Source organism: Sphaerodactylus townsendi, linkage group LG15 (assembly GCF_021028975.2).
Source record: "Sphaerodactylus townsendi isolate TG3544 linkage group LG15, MPM_Stown_v2.3, whole genome shotgun sequence".
NCBI classification, from domain to species: domain Eukaryota; kingdom Metazoa; phylum Chordata; class Lepidosauria; order Squamata; family Sphaerodactylidae; genus Sphaerodactylus; species Sphaerodactylus townsendi.
In genome coordinates this window covers 15,189,514-15,206,985 of record NC_059439.1, presented here as the reverse complement: position 1 = coordinate 15,206,985, position 17,472 = coordinate 15,189,514, and the positions used below count along the sequence as shown (strand labels likewise).

At 43.8% G+C, this 17,472-nt stretch overlaps 1 protein-coding gene across 1 annotated transcript; it reads left to right on the top strand.

Moving 5' to 3' along the window:
- The first annotated feature begins 6,146 nt into the window (after positions 1–6,146).
- GNGT2 (G protein subunit gamma transducin 2) lies at positions 6,147–15,486 on the top strand. Its single transcript, XM_048517495.1, has 3 exons — positions 6,147–6,285; positions 11,372–11,461; positions 14,884–15,486. The coding sequence occupies exons 2-3, from the start codon at positions 11,378–11,380 to the stop codon at positions 15,007–15,009; spliced, it is 210 nt and encodes a 69-aa protein (XP_048373452.1). The 5' UTR covers positions 6,147–6,285; positions 11,372–11,377; the 3' UTR covers positions 15,010–15,486.
- The last annotated feature ends 1,986 nt before the right edge of the window (positions 15,487–17,472 follow it).

Below are 17,472 nucleotides of genomic sequence, written 5' to 3'. Positions count from 1 at the left end.
AATGTAAAACCAAGTTGCACAAAACTATAAACCACCATAAACAGGATACAGAGCAGGTCAGAGTGTTACGCAAGGATCTAGGAGACCTGGTTTCGAATTGCCACTGTGCCGTGGAAGCTTGCCGGGTGACCTTGACACATGCTGAGCCTAACCTACCTCATAAGCATAAGCATAAGCATAAGCATTTTATTGTCATTGTGCACGCACAACGAAATTTACAGCAGCATTCCTCGATGCACACAATTTCAGACTCATACAACATCCTCCACCCATCCCTACACAGCCCCAAATACATCAATATGAAGCAGCGGAGTTTAGCATAGCCACAGCTCTAGAGTAGAAGCTGTCTCTAAGCCTCTTTGTCCTAGTTCTGAGGGCCCTGTATCGTCTGCCAGATGGTAACAGTTTAAAAAGAGTGTGCTGGATGAGACGGGTCCCTCAGAATATTTTTGGGCTTTATTTAGGCTTCGGGAATTATAGATTTCTTCCAAGGAGGGGAGAGGACAGCCGATAATCCTTTGTGCAGTGGTGATCACCCTTTGGAGCGCCTTCCTATTCGCCACTGAGCAACTGGAGAACCATACACAGATGCAGTAGGTTAGGACACTCTCTATAGCACAGCGGTAAAAGGACACCAGGAGTTTTCCATCCAGTTGTTGCTTCCTTAAAAGTCTCAGATAGTACAGTCTTTGCTGGGCTTTCTTAACCACCGCGGCAGTCTGTACGCCCCAGGACAAATCCTCTTTAATCATAACGCCCAGAAATTTAAAACTAGCCACCCGCTCCACTTGATCTCCATTTATAGTCAAGGGCTGAATTTCTGAGCTATTCCTTCTATAGTCCACTATGAGCTCCTTTGTCTTGTTAGTGTTAAGAACCAGGTTATTTTCCCTGCACCATGAGAGCAGTCAGTCCACTTCATTCCGATAGGCAGACTCATCCCCTCCAGAGATGAGCCCCACCACCGTTGTGTCATCAGCAAATTTGATAATGGTGTTACTATGATAGACAGGAGTACAATCATATGTATAAAGGGTGAACAGTAAAGGACTCAACACACAGCCCTGTGGCGTTCCCATATTTAGAGTAAGAAACCCGATTTCTCAGTCTAACCCTCTGGGAACGTCCAGACAAGAAGTCCCTAATCCACAAACAGATTGAATGTGAGAGTCCAAGATCCACAAGTTTTGTCACCAGTCTTTGTGGCGAGATTGTATTAAATGCGGAACTAAAGTCCGCAAAGAGCATTCGCACATAATTCCCCTGCTGTTCCAGATGCGTCAAAGCTGTGTGGAGGCTAATGGCAATGGCGTCCTCCGTAGATCTATTAGTCTGATATGCGAACTGATGTTTATCAAATGTATCTGGAAAACAAGAACTAATATGCCTATGGACCAGTTTTTCAAAACACTTCATGATGATGGGGGTGAGTGCCACTGGTCTATAATCCTGAAGATTGTCAGCAGGAAATCTCTTTGGTAGTGGAACAATGGTGGAAGCTTTCAAACAAGATGGAATGGTGGACTGGGATAAAGATCGATTAAAGATCCCAGTAAAAACACCAGCCAGTTGGTTAGCGCATTCCTTTAACACCCGACCGGGAATACCATCCGGTCCAGCAGCCTTCCTTGGATTCACAGCCTTCAAAACTTGCCTCACCTCATGTTCCTCCACAGTGAGGTGTGAGCTGCAATCACCTAGTGGCTGTGTGTCATCTCCTTCTGATAGACCTGTTTCAAAGCAGGCAAAAAAGTGATTTAGCTCCTCTGCCAGAGAAGAATCCCCATCTACAGAATCCCCATCTCATGGGTTTTTAAGAGGCTAAAATGGAAGAGAGGATGAAGTAACCCACTTTGGGTCTCTGTGGAGGGAAAGGTGGGGTATAAATGAAGTAAATAAATAAATTGCAACTGCTCACCAGCAAAATATAGCACCGGCAGCCTCCGACCCTTTGAAAAAAGCCATTTTTACATGCACTATGGAAAATGTGTCTTTGGAAAATGCTGTCTCAAGTCGCAGCAGACTTATGGAGACCCTGTAAGGTTTTCATGACAAGAGATTAAGCAGCAATGGCCGGCCATTTCCTTGGCCACTGCAAAGTCTTCCTTGGTGGTCTCCCATCCAAACACTGACCCGGTTTAGCTTCTGAGATCTGTTGAAATCAGGCTATACTATACCATATCACATCTGCCCCTATAGAAAACAAGGAGCCCAAATGGTCATCCTACTCACTCACTCACTCCCTGCCCTATATGGAGGTTTAGGCCATGATAAATTATTTTATTTTTCTCTGTATTATTATTATTTTCTTACCATCATCATCATCATCATCATCATCATCATCATCATCATCATCATCATCATCATCATCATCATCATCATCATCATCAACAACAACAACAACAACAACAACAACATCAACATCAACATCAACATCATCAGTAGTTAGTTAGTTAGTTAGTTAGTTAGTTAGTTAGTTAGTTAGTTAGTTCGTTCGTTCGTTCGTTCGTTCGTTCGTTCGTTCGTTCGTTCGTTCGTTCCTCCCACGCTAAGTAGCATATCGGGCAACAAGTGCTCTCCAGCATTTCTAGTCTTGGGCGAGTGTTTTAACCTCTTCCCATGCAATATTTAGTGCCTTCAGGTCTTGCTTGAATGTTCTCTTCCAGGTATTTCGGGGGCGTCCTTGCCGTCGTTTGACATCAGGAGGTATCTACCATCTTTGGGATCCGACCATTCTCCATGAGAAGGACGTGGCCAGTCAGTCGAAGTGTTCTGGAGTTTTCACGTGCAGCTCCTCTTCATTAGTGATGTGGTTATAATGTTGGATCTTCAGGATTCAATGTGGACACTTCTGTTGGAAGACGTTGAGCTTGTTGTTGATACTTGTTAATGCCTTCCAGGTCTCACTAGCATGAATGGTTGTTGGGATCACATTGGAGGTGAATAGGCAGAGCTTGGTCTTTAGGGCAATGGTTGGTGAGTACCAGATCTTGCTCATTCTCCGAAAACCAGCTGCAACCTTCCCAGTGCAGCACCTGACATCTGTCTCTGCCTCTCCATTCTGGGAGATCACACTGCCCAAGTAGGTGAACCTCTCCACTTTTTCTTGCTGCTGTGGTCCAATGATGATTCCCTGTGTTCAGGTTGTGGAGCTAACATACATAATTTTTGATTTACCAGTGCTTATGATTTATCAGGGAGCAGCAGTGGCATAGTGGTTAAGAGCAGGTGTACTTTAATCTGGAGGAACCAGGTTTGGTCCCCACTCTGCTACTTGAGCTGTGCATTCCAACACATGCCAGCTGGGTGACCTTGGGCTAGTCACAGTTCTTGGGCTAGTCACCTTGGGCTAGTCACAGTTCTTCTGAGCTCTCTCAGCCCCACCTACCTCTCAGGGTGTTTGTTGTGAGGGGGGAAGAGAAAGGAGTTTGTAAGCCCCTTTCCTTACAGGAGAGAAAGGGGGGATACAAATCCAACTCTTCTCCTCCTCCTCCTCCTCCTCCACCTCCTTATCCTGAGGCCAATTTTGCCCACATCTCTATCCAGGTCAGCCATCCACTGCAGCTTTGGCTCATCTTCCTCAAGGAGAGCGATGTCATCAGCAAAATCCTAGTCACCAAGGTGGTCTTGGTCAAGCCAATGTATGCTATTGCCAGAGCATGTTCCAGTTCTCCACAAGATGTAGTCAAGGGCAGCAAGGAAGAGAAGTGGAGACAGAATGCAGCCCTGTCTGACTTCAGTAGTGATTTCAAGGAAACCTGTAGTAGTAGTATATTATTATTATGTATTTATTTTTAATTGTACTTTATTTCTAAATTTGAGATTAACCCCATCAGTTCTCTTGATCCCATCAACTGTTCTTTCCACATAATCACAACCAAAAAGAATTTTGTCACCCAGGAAAGATGTCAGTCAGCCCCTGGGTGTCCACCGGTGACACGCTGGGGAATATACCATGTTTCAAATGAAGACCTAAGTAAAATTGTAACTTCATCCGCCATTTCCTCCCGCCCTTGCCCCTTCACGTGCTCCATGAGGAAGGGGGCAGGAGGAAATGGTCTATGAAGTGACAGGTTTACTTAGGTTTTTATGTGGAACAGGGTATAATTTACCAACTTCAGGTAGCAAATTTCCTGGACATTTGAATGTGGATCCTAGGCAGGGGAAGAGTTAGGGAGGAGAGGGATCTAAACAAGGTGTAATGCAATACAGTCCACCCCACAGAGTTGCCATGTTCTCTGGGGGAACGTCTCCCTGTTGTTTAGAGATAGCTTGTAACTCTGGGACAACTCCAGGACCTGCCTAGAGATTGGCAACCCTATTCTCCCCATGGTGTACCCCACCCCATCCCTCTGCCAATCCAAAGACCCTGGAAAGCATTTCCCAAAGGGCCAAATTGTTCCCTCAGGCCTTTAAAATCAGCTCAAGTAACCCAGATGCAATACATTAAATCCATTAAAGTCAATTGGATTAGAAGGAAAACAGTAGAAGTAACCTTACAGCTTCTAAAACAATTGGAGAGATATGCTAGAATTTGACCTTGATATGGGTAAAACAGCACCTGAGCCTTTGGTTTCTTGAAATCAAAAGACTGGGATTCAGGTCTACCTGAAAGGCACTCTCTCTCATCTGGAAGCTCCGCCTGGGAGTTTTTTAGCAGCAAGGAAAATGTACTCTGCTATGGCTCAGAGCATAAGGCTGCAATTGGAGGCAAAGTTATTCTAATCTAAACCTATTGAGGTCCATGGGTTTAGACTACAGTAACTTTCCATAGCACTGCAAAGCAATGCTTTCCTGTTATTATCCAACATCCTTCATGCACTAGAATGGAAATACAGTTATCCCTTCCACATCACGGGGATGAAGGCACAGTGCCCACTGTGATCTGGAAATCTGCATAAAAAATTTTCGCCCTCCCTTCTTACCAGAGAAGTCTACATTTTTCCTTTTATCTTTAAAAAAGAAATTGCATATATTTATGGTACTGAGATAAAATATGTTGATATCATACAGTCCTATATATATTATGCATTTCTGAGTTTCTACACTTTTTCTGTGTCGTCTTCTGAAAATTCATGTGTCGTCTTGCGGCTTCCGCAAAACTCCCCCCCCCCCCAACTCCCCATTTAATTTCTTATGCTGACATACGATATATCAAAACCATGATGGGGAAAGTCACAATGTGGAAGAGATGACTATAGTTTTGGGGACTGAAATATTTTGCAACAGCTCTACTAACCCTTCATAAGTTAACTGATGAGGGAATGGGTTGTGCACACAGGAAGTATAGTATGAAGGTCAACATACATACATTGTGTGTGTGTGTGTGTGTGTGTGTGTGTGTGTGTGTGTGTGTGTGTGTGTGTGTGTGTGTGTGTGTGTGTGTGTTGACCTTACCTTCATACTATGCATATATCATAGTATGAAGGTCAACACACACACATATATATATATCATATATATATATCATATATATGATCATATGATATATATATATCCTGTAAGCAGAATAACAAGCAGAATGTAGCTTGTATGCCACTTTAAATAAGAACAGTTATCTTTTTACCACAGAAATCATAAACAAAATAACTTTACTTATACTGAGAGAAAAAAATATAAACATAGTAACACTTATATGTTGATACATTTACAGTTTTTCATTTGGTTACAATTTGGTTTCCAATAACCAACATAGTTTATAGTATTAAACTTTCTGTCAGAAGCTTTTACATAGCTTTAGTTAACATAAAACTGAACATCTTTCCTCAACCAGAGTCTGAGAGCTACAGCCCCAGACTGTCACTTTTAGAATGTTTGCTGAACTCTCCCAGAATTCCATGCTACTGATGCATGCAAGGCTGTCAAATCCAACATAGTACACATAGTGGCCTAAGAATAAAGTGGGGTCTTCTCAACTCAATGATTAGGAGCTCTTGGAAACTGGAAGGTTGACTCTAGAGGTCTAACTTGGCAGCCTTTGAATGTAGGTTGTCTGCAGCTCTGATGGATCAATTGATCCATTTCTTTGCCAATGTACCATCTGCTATCTCTCCTCTGCTTACCCTAAGCTTTGAGGTTAATTCTCAACACCTGACCAGTTTTAACTTGCTGAGTTAATTATCAGATTAAGGACCGGAGACAATCGGTTCCAAAACCAGGCCATTACCTAAAGCCAAAGACAACTCTGAACAGAGAAGAGGACACAACAGACTTCATTCCACCAGCCCCGGCAGATTTCTTTCTGGAACATTTTGGTGCTTGGGAGAAGAAAACTCATCAAAACCGGTAAGTTGGACCATCTGCGATGGAAAATATCCATTAAGCATGCGGTAGGATCCCCTATACAGATCTCATTAGAATTGGTTTTTTTAATGGAAGAAAGTATAATTTTTTTCAGAGGAAGTTATGTACAAGTTGGTATGTTTACAGTGTTATATCCCAAATCAGGTGCAGTCGGCATGAGAAAACAAGTTTGTGTAAGCAGAATTGCATTAGCCAAAAGTTGTAGTTTTAAAGAGAATAGGAATGGGCATTAAAGAGGCATTCTCGTATGTTGATGATATGCACACACACTTCCTTTACCTCACTGGCCAAAGAGATTTTGTAGGTTTTTTGATACACTACAAAATCCTGACAAACCTCTTCACCTGGAGTGATAGTGGGGTAGAAGTGCCTACCACAGGCCCCTCTCACGCAGACACAACACCTTAAGACTCTGAAAACAGCTACCTGAGTCTTTAGTCTTGGTGTACAAACAAAAACAGACCAGATCACGCAACCCAGTTGCACACACGGAACTTCACACCTAGCCCAAGATGAAGCTCCATGCACTGTAAGGTTGCACAATAAACACTGTTGTATCTGCAGAGAGAGAGATCTGCATTCTTGTTTTGTTGTAGATATTTTGGAGATTTGTAATATATTTGGTCATTGACTGTAAATAAAGTCTTCTTCTTCTTCTGAAGACACAGCAACTTGTGTGTGGCCTTATGGTCCTTTAGTAATTTTCTAGATGGGGGACTGTGGAATTGCTTAGAAATTTGCCTTCTTCCCATATTTTAACTCAGGGTTTGTCAGATGACAAAGGATTTTAAAAAATGGCCAGGGGAAAACGGGTTTAGCAGCCTCTTCCCGTCCCCTGCCCCTCAATTTCTTCCCCTCATGATTTCAGCTACCAGAAGCTAGAAAAGAAATGGTTGGGTATGTGTGGTTTGACTGAAAGTAAATTTTGGACCAATTCTAAATTTGACAACCTTTCAGAACTTTCATTTCTTAAACTTTGACAAACATTCATATTACACTTTTGAAATTTGGCTTTGACGTGTACTCTTTAAAACCATGAGTGTTGTGTGTGTTGTCAAGTAGCAACCAAGCTGCAAAGGGGTTTTGAGGCAAGTGAGAGGCAGAGCAAGTTTGCTGTTGCCGTCCTCTGTAGAATCTTGCTTGGTGGTTCCTCATTCAAGAACCGCCCTGCTTAGTTAGATCTGGCTATGCCATACCATTCCACATCCCTTGTTTAAACTATAAAATCTCAACATTCTTGTCTTTGAATCCAACAGTGAAAAGGTAGCTCAGGTTTCTAAATTCTAAATGCTTTGGCTCGAGGGAGTGGACAATCCAGTTTGTGAATTTTTTTTAAATAAACAAATTTGAGTCAGAAGAAGAGTTGGTTTTTTTACCCTGATTTTCTCTGATTTGTGAGGTAGGTGGAGCTGTGAGCGTTCTGAGGGAACTGTTGCTAACCCAAGGTCACCCAGCAGGCTTCATGTGTAGGAGCAGGGAAACAAACCCGGTTTGCCAGATCAGAGTCTGGTGCTCTTAACCACTATGCCATGCTAGCATGTCAATTAATGCTGCTGAAATATTAGCAGAGTCCCGTAAGGAGATTCTTACAGGAAGTTTGGATTTGCTAGCTGGATGCATTTGAGCAGAAGTGGGATCACAGGACAGGAGTGGTTATAAATGGTGTCACATTTTATGTTAGGGGTTGTGGACCTGGAGGGCATAGCTCAATCTTGTCAGATCTCGGAAACAAAGCAGAGTCGGCACTTGGATGGGAGACCAAGAAAGACTCGGCAGGGGAAGACCTCTATTTCTCCATCTCCACTTCTACTTACCCTGAAAACCCACTACTGGAGTTGTTGTTTGATTGCAATTTGACTGGGTGTACACATAGTATTATAAGTTGGCCCTCCTCACTTCAAATGGATCTACTTTCTGGCTAAAAGGGAAAGTTCTTGCGCTGATGAACTCGTTATGCCTACAGACTTAAAGCCAAAGAATAAGAAATGAGGAAGTGTTTTATCTTAAGATGCTTGGTGTTAGTGATGCTTCTAGGGCTAGCATATTGATTTGCTGCCATTATGAAACCCAAAACCCAGGAAACCACATTATCTTCTTTTACCAGATTGCCAGCGTGGTGTAATGGTTAAGAGCAGGTGGATTCTAATCCAGAGAACCGGGTTTGATTCCCCACTCCTCCACCTGAGTGGCAGAGGCTTATCTGGTGAACTAGATGTGTTTCTGCACTCCTACATTCCTGCTGGGTGGCCTTGGACTAGTCAGAGTTCTTCGGACCTATCTCAGCCCCACTAACCTTACAAAGTGTTTGTTAAGGGGAGAGGAAGGGAAAGGAGCTTCTAAGCTGTTTTGAGACTCCTTATGGTTGAAAAAAAATGGGATATATATCCAAACTCTTCTTCTCTTCTTCTACCTTGGACAGTTCCTTTCCTTTGCCTTTCCGGTATATGCCTCGTACAAACGTAAACACACATTATGAGACTGGTTCTATCAAATCAGGCACTTCATGTGGACTTCATTCACATTTAGAGAAGAGGTACCAGCTGATTTCATCTAGGTAATGCAAGCTAGATAAAATATTTTTCCCCCAATGGTTATATAGTGCAAGGATGGAGAAGGAAGAAATGACACAAAGATGGAAGTCACAGGAAGTGACTCAAAGGTCTATCTATCCTACAAACATACAAATAGTTTATACCACTTGAATTGTGAAGAACTGAAGTGTGACGAGCGTACTCAGAATTCTCTGTTAGACACCGTTTGGTTACCTTTGAAAACTGAAGTTTCCTCAATCCACTGTGGAGAAGGAAATACCACTAAATTGATTCAGCTGTCTGGAAGACAACTCTATAAGCTTGTTTGGAGCAAAAGGTGGAGAGACAAGACTGAAGATACCATTTGGTGTTTCAGCTGGTTTTTCCAGTTCACAATTCCCCTTGTTCTAAGCCTTTTTTCAGATGCTACACTGGGGGATATCCAGAGGTGGGATCCAACCAGTTCTCACCACTTCTCTAGAAGTGGTTACTAATTTTTTCTGAGTGCCAAGAAGGAGTTACTAAAGCAACCTCCCTGCCCAATAGGGACTGGAGGTGCGTGTGTGCGGCGGCGCCACTGTTTGAATCCCACCCACCACCATCGGAACCTGTTATTAAAATTTTTGGATCCCACCACTGGGGATATCCAGCATGCAAATACAGGAACATGTGCTGCTATGTGTGATCCATCTTTTCAATATGCCATTTCATCACAGCTTCAGAATGAGGTTCATGAAAACCTTTTCAGATCAAAGGGTGGCTACATGTTTACAGGGGGATTGGGAGTAACCTGCTCTCTTGGCTTCCATGTTTGGATATCCCCAAGGGAACCTCTGAGAAAGGCTGGAGTAATGAAACAGCGAAGACTTTTGCCCTCATACTAGGGAACAGCTAGCTACCACAGTGATGACATATGGCCATAAGAGGCCTTTGAATAAGCTGCTTAAATGTAGAAGTAATTGATTTAACCAAGATTTGTGTCACTTAAGATATGTGGGAAGTCTTCGCTGAGCAGAACAACATGGCCCAGTTCTAGTAGATGCCCAAGAGTCTCAGTTTTCCTATTATAAAATTTTTTTTTTCTAAAAAGTAACGGAAGAACCCAGCTCTGTATCTGATAGTGTCACAAGTCAAGTCCGCAAAGTTTAGAACACTGCAACTGTGCAATTATTGGCTTCCACAAGTGCCAAGATTTAATCACAAGAGCAAAGAAATTTCTAATGATGCTAAATATATTTTTGATTTAAGTTGAAGCATCACTGGATCCAACCCTGTGTCTCTCTTTGGGGACTCTAAGCACAAGATTAGTCCATACTGAAACACACACCCATGCGCAGAGTCACAAGCACATTTGTTTATTTAGATTTATTCCCCGGCCTTTACAACAGTCTCAGTAAAGGGCACATGGTGATGGGCATAAGAGCAGCAGTGGCTTGGTGGTTAAGAGCAAGTGTACTTGCATCTGTGTATGGTTCTCCAATTGCACAGTGGCAGATAGGAAGGCGCTCCAAAGGGTGATCACTACTGCACAAAGGATTATCGGCTGCCCTCTCTCCTCCTTGGAAGAACTCTATAATTCCCGAAGCCTAAAAAAAGCCCAAAATATTCTGAGGGACCCATCTCATCCAGCACACTCTCTTTTTGAACTGTTACCATCTGGCAGACGATACAGGTCTGTCAAAACTAGGACAAAGAGGCTTAGAGACAGCTTCTACTCTAGAGCTGTGGCTATGCTAAACTCCGCGGCTTCGTGTTGATGTGTTTGGGGCTGTGTAGGGATGGGTGGAGGAAGGGGAAAGTGAGGATGATGTATGAGTCTGAAACTGTGTGCATCGAGGAATGCTGCTGTAAATTTCGTTGTGCATGCACAATGACAATAAAATGCTTATGCTTACTCTAATCTGGAGGAACCAGGTTTGATTCCCCACTCTGCTGCTTGAGCTGTGGAGGCTTATCTGGGGAATTCAGATTAGCCTGTGCACTCCAACACACGCCAGCTGGGTGACCTTGGGCTAGTCACAGCTCTAAGGAGCTCTCTCAGTCCCACCCACCTCACAGGGTGTTTGTTGTGAGAGGGGAAGGGAAATGAATTTGTAAGCCACTTTGAGACTCCTACAGGACAGAAAGGGGATATAAATCCAACTCTTCGTCTTCAATGTTCAGCAGCATAGTAATATGTACTGTGCATACCTTACATCTATTTGGTCTTGAGAAGTAGTATGCTCAGAGCTTTTAGCTACCCCTGGAATTCCCTGAATTGACAAATCGGCCTCTTATGTCAATTCCAATTTAAAAACGCAAGTTAAAAAATTGTAACATGTCAGTAGTTTTTAAAAATGACTAAAGCAACATCAGTCAACAATAGTGGTGACATTCAAAGATATCGTGTGACCCGGAGAGGCAAGCTTTTGACATAATGACAAGCCACATTTCCGGCATCCCTGAAGATAAGTGAGTGTGTATGTTCCCGTATCACAGAGGCGTTTTTTAAAAAAATGTGTGTAGGTGGCTAATGTGGATTTATGTCTGGATTGCAGGTCAAGATGGCGATGGACATGACTGAAAAAGAGATCTTGAAAATGCAAATAGACCAACTGAAAAAGGAAACAAAAAATGAGAGACTACCGGTAATGATTTCCATATGCTCTAGCACAAACGTACCAAAAATGCTGCCCTTTTCAGGCCAACCAGTTATTTATTTGGTTCTGGTGGGTTTTCCGGGCTGTGTGGCTGTGGTCTGGTAGAGTTTGTTCCTAACGTTTCGCCTGCATCTGTGGCTGGCATCTTCAGAGGTGTATACAGAGACTTCTCTCTGTGATACACCTCTGAAGATGCCAGCCACAGATGCAGGCGAAACATTAGGAACAAGATCCACCAGACCACGGCCACATAGCCCAGAAAACCCACCAGAACCAGTTGAATCCGGCCATGAAAGCCTTCTACAGTTATTTGTTTGTTTGGATTTTTACCTCGCCCATCCCTGGAGCTTACGTGCAAGCTTCATAAGTTACACAAAACACTTGCCAGGTTGTAAGAAGAGAAGGCAACTCATTTTTCTCTATGAAGTCAAAATAATATTGTCACAAGAGAGCCTCCTAGTGGACTATACCACATGCTACTTATTTTTACAAAGATTTTTACAAAGATTTTTTAGTTATTTCAAGCAAAATCCTTAAGCACTTCAATCAGGCAAGTAAAAGTCATGTATGTCATATATATCTGAATCCCAAGAAAACCATGTCTGTTTGCACTTTTTCAAACAAACTTGGAGAATTGACCTGGGAATTTCACTCCAAAAGTAAATTTAAAGCTGCCTCCAAAGCTTGTTTGAGATTGTAATATTATAGTTCTAGCCAGTGATCTTTTGCAATCGGATTCTCTTGCCCACAAAGGAAAACCCAATTGTAAATTATTGTAAAAAATTCAGTGATAGGACCCATGTCCGACAATGTGTGAACGCAGCCTAAAGCTGTACACATACCTATACCAAAATCTAGGAGTTTGAAGTTCCCAACGTGTTAAATAGGGTGAACCAGTACAAGGCCCCACAGAGGCCCCTTCCGCACATGCAAAATAATGCGTTTTCAAACCACTTTCACAACTGTTTGCAAGTGGATTTTGCCATTCCACACAGCTTCAAAGAGCACTGAAAGCAGTTTGAAAGTGCATTATTCTGCATGTGCAGAATGAGCCACAGTTATTTCTTGATTTGATAGCCCAGTCCTAAACATATTTACTCATCACACCAGCATGGTGTAGTGGTTAAGAGCAGGTGGATTCTAATCTGGAGAACCGGGTTTGTGATTCCCCACTCCTCCACCTGAGTGGCTGAGGCTTATCTGGTGAACCAGATGTGTTTCTGCACCCCTACATTCCTGCTGTGTGACCTGGGGCTAGTCACAGTTCTCTCTGAACACTCTCAGCCCCATCTAACTCACCAGGTGTCTGTTGTGGGGAGAGGAAGGGAAAAGAGCTTGTAAGCCACCTTGAGTCTACTTGCAGGAGAGAAAGGTGGGGTATAAATCCAAACTCTCTGAGTGTGTAAAATGCTGTCAAGTTGCAGTCGACTTATGGTGATCCTAGTAAGGGGCTTTCAAGGCAAGTGGGAAGCGGAGGTGGCTTGCCATTGCCTTCCTCTGCAGAGTTTTCCTTCTAGTAAATTGGCAGAGGCCAATTTACTGGTGATCCCTGGCCCCTCCATGATACCGGCTGAAAAGCTCTCCAATTCGGGCCAGAGCCTGTACAGCTCTCTGGCTCCCCTGCCTGGTGGAATGCTCTTTCCACCTAACTGTCCGGCTCCCTCATGGGGACCTTTGTTAGTCGCGCAAGTAGGCCTGCAAGACCTAATTGATTCTAATCGGCCTTTGGGAGACCAGCCGTTGATAGGGGCCCCTCCCTCCCTCCCTCCCTCCCTCCCTTTTCTTGCTGTTATAACATCATGTGGCCCCTAGCGCCCTTCTCTTCTGATGTATGTTTTTAGAGGGAATTGACAGCAGGCGCCATCTTAAGTTAACATTAATATTAATTTTATAAGCTGCATTTTAATGGATAGTGTTTATTTTTATTAGAGCCATCTTAATTCATATTTATTGTATTTTAATTTGATTGTGCTCTATCTATATACTGTACACCGCCCTGAGCCCTTCGGGGGAGGGTGGTCTATAAACTAAACTAACTAACTAACTAACTAACTAACTAACTAACTAACTAACTAACTAACTAAATAATAATAATAATAATAATAATAATAATAATAATAATAATAATAATAATAATAATAATAATAATAATAATAATAATAATAAGTACCAACCCTGCTTAGTTTGTGAGATCTGATGAGCTTGGGTGTTACCATGCTGCCTTGCCTCCCATTCACTTACTTAATATATCCCAATTTCAACCCAGGATGGCCCTACTATGTACCCAACTGCTTCAGGAAGTGGATTTTGGCAGCAGAGAACATCGCAATGAAGCTCAACTAGCACTATTGTCATAGCAAACTGATTTAATGCAGAATCCATAAAGGTGTCCAATTGATGTTTGATCTTTGTCAGTAATTTCCCTTTGACAGAAGTTTTTCTCTTGCACAGGGACTAAGTCTTCTTAGAAAGCAGCTCCCAAACATACAATAAGGCAAAACGTAGATGCAAGGCCCACAATCCACAAGTACTCCAGGGCCCCTTCCGCACATGCAGAATAATGCACTTTCAATTCACTTTCAAGGCACTTTGCAGCTGGATTTTACTGTGCAGAACAGCAAAATCCACTTGCAAACAACTGTGAAAGTGGATTGAAAGTGCATTATTCTGCATGTGTGGAAGGGGCCTAAGAGAAACATGAGGAATAACTTTAAAGAAAGAATGCAAGGTAGGATATTCAGTTATTTGGATCCACCAGAGCGTTCCTGCTGATCACAAATTTTCCGCCCAGGAAGTTTGGTGCTTGGAATATGCTGCCACAGGAGGTGGTGATGGCCACTAACCTGGATAGCTTTCAAAGGGGCTTGGACCGATTTATGGAGGAGAAGTCAATCTATGGCTACCAATCTTGATCCTCCTTGATCTCAGATTGCAAATGTCTTAGCAGACCAGGTGCTCAGGAGCAGCAGCAGCAAAAGGGCATTGCTTTCACATCACAAAGGCACCTGGTGGGCCACTGCGAGCAGCAGAGTGCTGGACTAGATGGACTCTGGTCTGATCCAGCAGGCTAGTTCTTATGTTCTTATGTTCTTAAGTGTGATTTTTCTGTCTTCCCTTTGCCAATTTGGCCAAAGCATGTCGCCCAAATGTTTGCCCTGAGACATACTATGGAGTACAATCCAAAGGGAAGTTCTCTTGGACAAAGTCCCACAGAGAGGACCAACAACTCTTCAAGAGCATCTCCTCTCTGATTCAATGACGCTTGCGAAAGCAGCTCCTTGGTGCAACGCTCCCCATATACATCCATCAGGACAGGAATCTCATACATAGTTTTTGTCTCAGACAGCAGCGCGTCTTGGACCAAACCTCAACAAACACCAGAATAATGCTTATTTCTCCCACTCGCACAGATCTCGAAGACAGCAAAAGAAATCAAGGAGTATATGGAGGCCAACGCTGCAGAAGACCCTCTCTTGAAGCCCATCCCAGATGACAAGAACCCATTTAAGGAGAAGGGAGGCTGTTCAATAAGCTGACCCCAGCCCCCTGAGACGAGATCCCTACTGCCCTTCTTATACAACACCCGGGCTCTTGTCTGTCTAGCTTAACCGATCTTCCACAGGAGAAATAAAACTATTGGACTTCTTTGCTGGAATATAAGCCTCCCATAGGACAAAGAAATTTGGAAGAGGTCTTCACCAAAGTAAAGAAACAAGAAGACACCTATTTAAAGACTTTGTGTCCAGTGTCCATGTTGTAAATATGCTGCAAGTTCCTCAAAGAAACCTAGGTATTAATTGTTGGAGGTTTTTTTAAGTGTAGGCATTTGAGTTGTCTATCTTGTGAGTGTTCTTTTTAAAAAAGTAGATAACCAGTTTGAAATATACTGAATATATTGTATGGTATTCTCTTTTAAAAGGGCAACACCTATGATTGCCAACTTTAGCTTGGGAACTTCCTGGAGATTTGAGGAGCTCAGCAGGAATGTAATGTCTTTCTAGGACTTCCAGTTCTCCTAGGCCGTTTCCGCACGGCCAAAAGCAGCGACGCGATGACGTCATAAAGTGCGGCATCCAGCGTTCACACACAGACGAAGGCGAACTGCGGTGATCGCAGCCCGCTTAGAAAATAATGACGGTTAAGCCGCGAGCGCTTCTTGAGCGGCGTCTGTGATGTTAGCCTGCGCCTGTAACCGATGCAGGCAGCGCCGGCGACAGCTCGTGGTGACTGTTATGCGAAGATGCGGCGTCGATCGTCACATGGGGAAAAAAGGTTTTAAGCGTTTTCTGAAATACACCGTCTTCGGCGGTTTAGCGTTTTCGCCCGGCGGCGGCGATGCTGTGCCGAGCAGCTCTCGCTCTGGCGGCTTCTTTTTCGTTCTTGACGGCGTCATATTTTTGCCCGTCTTGAGAGCGGCCCTAGGCCGCTCTCGCGACGGCCAAAGAAGCGACGCTGATGATCGCCGCAAATTGGCGACGGTGATCCCAAAAAAAAGCTGCCAGACATGGAGCTGCGGGCGTCCGGCGAGCCCCGCGAGAAATAGACGGTTCGTGACACCGGAAGGCCATGGAAGCCGGGTGTTCGCTGACAAGCTATGCTTCGCGCACTTCATGGCCGCAGGCCCGACGCCATTTTTGACGACAGCTCCCATGGCTGTTCGGTGACGAAAAGGCGTCAGACGCGCTGCTACATGGGGAAAAGAGTGGTTTTAAGCGCTTTCTGAATACACCGCTCTCGCTACCGTTTAGCGTTACACTGGCTGACTGCGCACTGGGCTAAGGTGCTAACGCCTCGCCCGGACGCTTCTTTTTCCGTTGCGACGACGTCATATTTTGCCCGTGCGGAAACGGCCCTAGAGTCTATGGTATACCCAGAGTCTGCCCTCTGGAGCTATCATATTGGCTGGAGCAACTGATCTCTATAGTCTGGAGGCCAGTTGTAATTCCAAGAAAATTCTGAGTCTCCCCTTGAGGTTGGTGATCCTATGAATACTTGGTGGATAAGCAACAATTCTAGGTTTGATTTGAAATCTCTGGTGGTTTCTTGGCTTGTCCTGATCAGTTGAATGGATAAGGCTTCTGGCTCCACTTATTTGTTTATATTTATTTATTTAGAAAACCTATCTGATGCTTTTCTGTAGACCTACTTGAGGTCAACTTTTCCTAGGTTCATGTCTACTGTACAGTTTCTGAAGATTCAAAGGTGTATCATATTCTATATCCAGAAGATATTTGTCCAGGAAGCAAAAAGGAAGTGACGGCCTATGAAGAAACAGCAGAGCGGGAGACAGATAATTTATGGGGGACTATTAGGGTTGCCAATTCCAGGCTGGGAAAATTCCTCGAGATTGGGGAGGGGGCGGAGTCTTGACAGGAAGGGGCGGTACATCCATAAGGTATAATGTCATGTTATTTATGGGAAGTGATCTCTGCCACCTGTAGATTGGCTGTAGTCCTTAAGATCTTCAGGTCCCCCCTGGCCACTGGTGAGGGGGGTGGCAGGTGGGTAGGTTTTTCACCTCCAGGTTGAGAAACTCCTAAAGATTTGGGGATGGAGACTGGGGAGGACAGAGACCTCAATGGGATACAATGCCAGAGAGTTCAAGAACTGATCCCTGTAGTCCCTGCAGTCTGAAGAGGAGCTGTAATTTTGGAGGATTCTCAGGTCCTACTTGGATGCTGGCATCCCTATCTCCAGGCCCCACCTGGAGGTTGGCAACCCTGTCCACAAAGAATTTCTCCTGGGCACATCCCATTTAAATGAACAGGAATTGCACTGCTCCAGATTGTGCCTTCCATTAACCAGTGGAAGAGAGATCGTTCTTTACATTTTAATCTTCTTCTGTGAGCATCTCAGCTGCTTGGTCTGGTGCTGTCTCCCACCAAGCTCTCTTCAGCTCCAACAATATTAAATCTTATCCCCCCCTGTGGATGACACAGAGTAACAGCTTGGTTGTGGAGGTGGGAGGACAGCCATACTGTGCTTCTCCCACGTGCACC